Source organism: Amborella trichopoda, chromosome 10 (assembly GCF_054954075.1).
Source record: "Amborella trichopoda isolate Santa Cruz 75 chromosome 10, AtrichopodaSantaCruz75HAP2 v2.0, whole genome shotgun sequence".
Lineage (NCBI taxonomy): Eukaryota > Viridiplantae > Streptophyta > Magnoliopsida > Amborellales > Amborellaceae > Amborella > Amborella trichopoda.
The window spans coordinates 8732739-8739033 of NC_142345.1; the positions used below are offsets into that span (position 1 = coordinate 8732739).

General features: G+C 36.0%; 1 protein-coding gene across 14 annotated transcripts in view; it reads left to right on the forward strand.

Moving 5' to 3' along the window:
- The window catches only part of LOC18446189 (Tetratricopeptide repeat (TPR)-like superfamily protein), a 30010-nt gene extending 24866 nt beyond the window's left edge, over positions 1-5144 (forward strand). For 6 of the 14 annotated variants that reach the window (XM_088848689.1, XM_088848692.1, XM_088848694.1 and 3 more), the window contains 3 exons: positions 573-1164; positions 3109-3224; positions 3335-5144. In XM_088848689.1, coding sequence (XP_088704815.1) covers positions 3338-4585 — 1248 coding nt within the window. In that variant the 5' untranslated portion in view covers positions 573-1164; positions 3109-3224; positions 3335-3337 and the 3' untranslated portion in view covers positions 4586-5144. The remainder of the gene's footprint in view (positions 1-572; positions 1165-3108; positions 3225-3334) is intronic. The other 8 variants (XM_088848683.1, XM_088848684.1, XM_088848685.1 and 5 more) reach the window with 3 other exon arrangements.
- The last annotated feature ends 1151 nt before the right edge of the window (positions 5145-6295 follow it).

Genomic DNA, 6295 nt, shown 5'->3' on the forward strand with positions numbered 1-6295 from the left:
CAATGTGAAATTTAATAGCGTGTGTCACAAAGTTCGAAAAAATTTATTTTGAAGTTTGAGCTTGGTCAATAGAATGAATGCAGCCATCGAATTTCACATCCAATGGTTAAGATTAATTATGACCACCTTGTACCAAAGGTGGTCAAGATTCAATGGACAAGGTGGTCACTATTAATCTTGACCATTGGATGTGAAATTTGATGGCTGCATTCATTGCATTGACCAAGCTCAAACTTCAAAAGAATTTTTTTCAAACTTTGTGACACACACGCTATCAAATTTCACATCAGATGGTTATTAATACTTGTGACTTCCTTGTATCAAAGGTAAATAATCTCATTGTATCAAAGGTAAATGATCTCATTGTATACAATCCCTATATATATATATAGAGAGAGAGAGAGAGAGAGAGAGAGAGAGAGAGAGAGAGAAGTTACAACAAACCAAGTAGTAAAACACGTAAATTGCTATTGACATTTGAACAAAACTTTGTTGCTCCATTGGTGTCTTTATTATACCAGTGCCACCTTGTGTTACAAGTGGATAAGATAAATCCATGTTTGTGCGTGCAGGTCTCTAGACGTGTGCAGGCAATATGGTGATTATTGTATGCTCAAAGTGTAAGGGGTGATTCACATTATACGGAGCGGTAACTGTAGTCTCCCTACCCACCACCCCCCCAACCCCTCCCTCTCCCCCCCCGCTCTCTCTCTCTTTCTCTCTCTCTCACAAAAACATGCATACCCTTTGGGAGAGGCATAAGAAAATGCCCTCTCTCTCTTTCTCTCCCTCTCCTCTCTCTCCATCTCTCAGATTCCGTTAATGGTTTGGTCTAGAGACATGGGTATGTTTTGGACCATTTCTAGGCCGAGAACACTCTGTCTCATTTTGCAGGCCACTACCAGGGCCCCATTTTGGAAACATAGGGTTTGTCCTCTCTCTACTGAGGTACTAGCGACTCCCAATTTCATAGAATGTACTGATTCTGAGAATTCATTTGATTTCAAGAGTTTGACTTCAAGAGTTGAGAAGCTTGAAAGGAGAGAATCTATAGTCTATGCATTTCAAAGTTACATGAGTGAGGGTTTTCCAGTTCAAAGGGGAGATGTTTTTCACACCATTAACAGGTTGAGAAAGCTCAGGAAGTACAAACGTGCACTTGAGGTAGGGCTCGGTTGAATATTTCTGAATTAAGTTTCACAATGTTTTGTGGGATTTTATGTTGAAATTGGGGTGGGTATTTTTGTATTTTTTCTCCCCTCCCTTTTTCTTATGTTTTTTGTTTTTTGGTAAAATTATGCTCTACACATTAACCCAGAAACTGTGAATTTGGATGTGCTTTGAGAATCCATAAAATTTGCAATGCTAGAACAGGCTTCTCACAATGGTATTTATTTGGAAGTCACCTGATAGGAATTTTTAGTTGCGCATTTCATGGTTGTCAATCAATTCCTAAGTGACATTTGGCAGTGTTTTTACGTAGGATGTGTAAGATCGTTTCCATTCAATGATGATTTTGGATGATCATCTAATAACTTACCATGCTTCGTTGTTTTTCAATAACTTGTTAGCGTTTCCTCTCTCTGTGACAATGGTTGGAGCCTGTTCAATTGAGAATCTGCAAGTTTTCATCCAATTTGAGTCATGAATAAGTTCATAGAGTAAATGGATTATAGCAATAGTAGAGCTAATATATTACTGAATAGTATTAAGTCAATTGATAAAGGCCTTTTTTTGAATGATAATAATAATATACCTGTGAGAAGAGCTTTGGAAGTCTGTTATTGATAAAATAGTATTAAGTCAATTGATAAAGGCCTTTTTTTGACTTGATAATGCCAAGGTTTCCTCTGGTTAGGTACAGTCAAATCCAGGTTTATGATTTGGTATTGATAAATTCGGGGATTTGTTGTTCATCCCTTTCTGCACCAGGTCCAAAGTTTTTAATTATATTGATTCATCACAACCTGATGATTGAATATAGTACTAATGGATTGGAAACATCTGCTCTCCAATATCTCAAAAAATAGGATCCCATTGGGAGATCTTTGAAGCTATATAGCTTCATATTGCAAAAGAAACAAGAAACCAACAAACAAAGTAAACCTACTTTTCAAGCCATAGTGGTTTCCAGTTTGTCGTTGTATCTTCATAACCTCCTAAAACTTTTCACGAGAAGAGCCCATCAATATCATTTTTGAGATATCACCTAATTCAATAGACCTTGAATGTGTCTCACTGGGGCTCAAAAATCGTTTTACTCACCTTGTTGGAGTACATGCATTTCTCTGGTGGGTCTTAGAGCTAAACTTGATTCAAGTTATGTTATGTCTTATTAATGTTGCTAGAGCTATGCTATCATATAAGTAGTTAAGCAACAATTTAGGATGCTTAAAATAGCATTAATTACGAAAAGGATGACCTTGTTTGAGGTGGTTTCTGACATTTTCTCTGTTACTAATTTATGATAAACCAACCTCTTTTTCAAAATTTACTTTCTGTTTATTTTCTATTACTTAAAAACCCTGTCTCTAAGATCCTCCTTTTGTCAGAAACCTTGGTTTCTTTGAAAACTCTGATTTTTGTGAGTGTGCTAGTGCTAGAGATTGTCCTTGCTGAAAAAATGTACAGCTAAAATTTAGTTGAACTCTCCCCTTCACCAATACTTATTTTTGAAGATATGGTCCACAAAATAATCTAATGATTTCCATATAAACCACAAGCTAACTTAAGAACTCCGTCAAAGGATCATCCCAGCTTGTACTGGTCTAAAAATGAACTGGCTGGCATTTAGATTGTACTTGTAGTATGAGCAGCCTTTTTCAACTTCAATAGATTTAATATACGTAACAACACAAACAAACTATCCAGGTATCATAATCTGTTAACGGACAATATTCAATGGTAACTGAAAAGTATCAATTACAGCTGTTAGTAAAGATTGTACCAAATATTACAGGCAAACATGATATACCACAGTAATTGCTATACTGTATGCATTGCTTGTACCAATTTTTTGAGTGTTAATTTCCACATAGTGTGGTCTACATGTATATGATGTATGAATTTTCTTATTATCTGTTTGTTTTCCATTTTGTGGATATGCAGACTTTGAGTTTAACCCCACAAACTACTTCATCCCAATCAATCACTTATGAGCATGCGTACTAGTTTTCAAATCCACCAGTTCTCTTTCAGTGGGACAAATCTCTCTCTCTCTCTGTGTATGTGTGAGACAACAAATCCTAATTTGGATATCTTTCCACTAGAGGACTTCATTATCTTCTGCTGAGCTCGACCTGTTTTGGCTTTTTTTGTTTTTTCCTTTGAACAGGTTATGGAATGGGTGATTAGAGAGAGGCCTTACAAGCTGAAAGAACTGGATTATTCGTGTCTACTCGAATTCACTGTTAAAATCCACGGGATTTCACGAGGTGAAACCCTCTTTAGCAGAATCCCTGTAGAATTCCACAATGAACTACTTTACAACAATCTCACTCTTTCTTGCTTGGACAAGGGTGCAATCACATTAGCACTGGCTTACATGAAAAAGATGAGAGAGTTAGGGTTTCCTCTTTCTCCTCTAATTTTCAACCGTTTGATTCTCCTTCACTCTTCTCGTACACAAAAGAAAAAAATTCCAAAAATCCTAACCCAAATGAAGGCAGATGGGGTGACTCCAACTACATGTACATATAATATACTCGTGAATATAGAAGCCCAAGGGCATGATATGGAAGGACTGGTAAAGGTTTTTGATGAAATGAGGCTTTTACAAATTGAGCCAAATGAGATAACTTACTGTATTTTAGCCTTGGCACATGCAGTAGCAAGACTACATACCGTTGCTGAGTCTTATGTAGAAGCCATTGAAAGGGCTCAAACCGGTAGAAACTGGTCTACTTTAGATGTTTTACTTACACTCTATGGGTACTTAGGCAAAGAGAAGGAACTAGAGGCCACATGGGAACTTGTGCTTAAGCTTCCTCACATAAGGCGGAGAAGCTTTTTGGTGGTGATTGAAGCTTTTGGAAGATTTGGCCATGTGAAGAGAGCGGAAGAAATATGGTCAGAAATGAAGCGAGAGAAAGAGTTGGGGTTTACAGAGCAGTTTAATTCTCTTATATCTGTGTATGGTAGGCATGGCCTTGTTTCCAAGGCTTCTGAGATGTTTAGAGCGATGAGAGATGTAGGTTGTGAGCCTAATGCTATAACGTATCGGCATCTAGCCATCGGTTGTTTAAAGGCAGGTCTTGTGAAAGAAGCAATGAAGACTTTGGGTTTAGAGAGAGAATGCAGTGTGAGTTGTAGGGTAAGGAGGTCAGCACCTTGGTTGGAGTCTACGCTTTCGATAGTTGAGATGTTTAGTGAGATGGGTGATGTGGAAAATGCAAAGAAATTCTTCGAGGAGCTCAAGGAGTCAGGGTATAGCAGGTATACATTTGCATATAATACGATGTTGAGGGCTTATGTGAAGGCTAAGGTCTATTATCCAGACTTTCTAAAGGAGATGATTGTTGGTGGGGGGAGGCCTGATGCTGAGACATACAGTCTTGTAAGATTGTTAGAGGAATTTAAGACATGATGAGTTCTGAGTGATATTTAAGCAATAGATATTTACCCCAGTTCAATTCTGTTTCTGCCAAAGAGCAGTAAATATGATGTCCTTGTTATTAGCAGGTCGAGGTCCATCGGTTAAGCACACACACAGAGATTGTGACAGAAGGTCATGGTTGAGGAAGAACAGATATCTGGGTGATGACGACAATTTATGAATGTGGGAAACCAAGTGAATTGTCACAGAATTTTATCCAGAGCTTTCCTCTTGATGTTTTTCTCTGTGAATTTGTAAATCATTCTTTATAATCTTATGTTGAACGTTTATTAACAAGAACGACCTGAAGATTCTTGCAAGATACATGTTTTTGCAGTAGATTTGTTGTGTCAAGATCTCAGTATCAGGTTTGTGGCTGTGCACTTTGTGACAAGCAATGGGCATATCATTAGTGGGGAATTTTGTGGGGTTATTATTGTGTTTGTCTTTTTATCAAGTATTAATAAGGTCAGTACTGAGACTTTACAATATTGAATTAAATGTATTATTATTATGAATTATGAAATAATTGTTTGTTGATATTAGTAAATATGAAGTCAAATTATGCACAATTAAAAACTTAAATATGTTAAAAACATTTTATAAATTATAAAGTTGGAGAACATTTTCAAATGTATATCGACTTAAAATATCATGAATCAATATTCACAGTAGTAACTTTTGAGTTATATAATCTTCATCATTTCCTTGCAAATTGAGAAGATGTCTGTCACATTAAGATTTTACAGCTATTTTTAGGCAATTTTAAGATAAAGACCTGTTTCCTCTCACATTCATATGGAACCTTTTGCCTTTAGGTTACATGCAATGTGTACTCAGGAAAGTTTTTTTACCACGATGAAGCCTTGAATTATTGTAATAAGTTAATTTTACTGATTTTATCCAGGTTATTACGGGCACCAAAGGTTTCCTGTTTTTTTTTTTTTTTTCGTTCTTTTTGGTAGATTATTAGGGAATGGTCCTTCATCTACGATAGCAATGATTTCAAAGTTATTATTATAAAATATAGGAAAAATTACATACATATCCGTTATATTTTGCGTTATTATGGATGTATCAAATAGTTTCCGTTATTACATGTATATCCGTTTTACCACTTATAACGTAATTTTTTAAAAAAGACGACTTTACTTTTTTTTAGATGTTGAACATCCGAAAATAGGTCGAAATTTTAGCATTCACATTTCCATTTTCGGGTGTTGAACATCTGAATTGAAGGGTTTTTCGGATGTTCAACATTCGAAAATAGCTCAAAAGTAAAATGTTCAAATTCCCATTTTTCACATTTCGCAGTCACATTTTCAGATGTTGAATATCCGAAAATGGTTTCGAATGTTGGACATCTGAAAATGTAATTTTCGGATGTTGGACATCCGAATTGGATGTTCACTGCAAAATTATAGAGACCTTTTAGAAAGTCATTTTTGGATGTTGAACATTCGAAAATGTGATGTTTTCGGATGTCCAACATTCGAAAATGTGATATTTTTGGATGTCCAACATCCAAAACTATTTCACAGTCACAATTTTGGATGTTGGACATTCGAAAATGTAATTTTCGGATGTTCATCATCTGAAAATGACTGCGAAATTATAGAGGCCTTTTAGAAAGTCGTATTTTTCGAATGTTGAATATCCGAAAATGTGATATTTTCGGATGTCCGGATCAACACCCGAAAA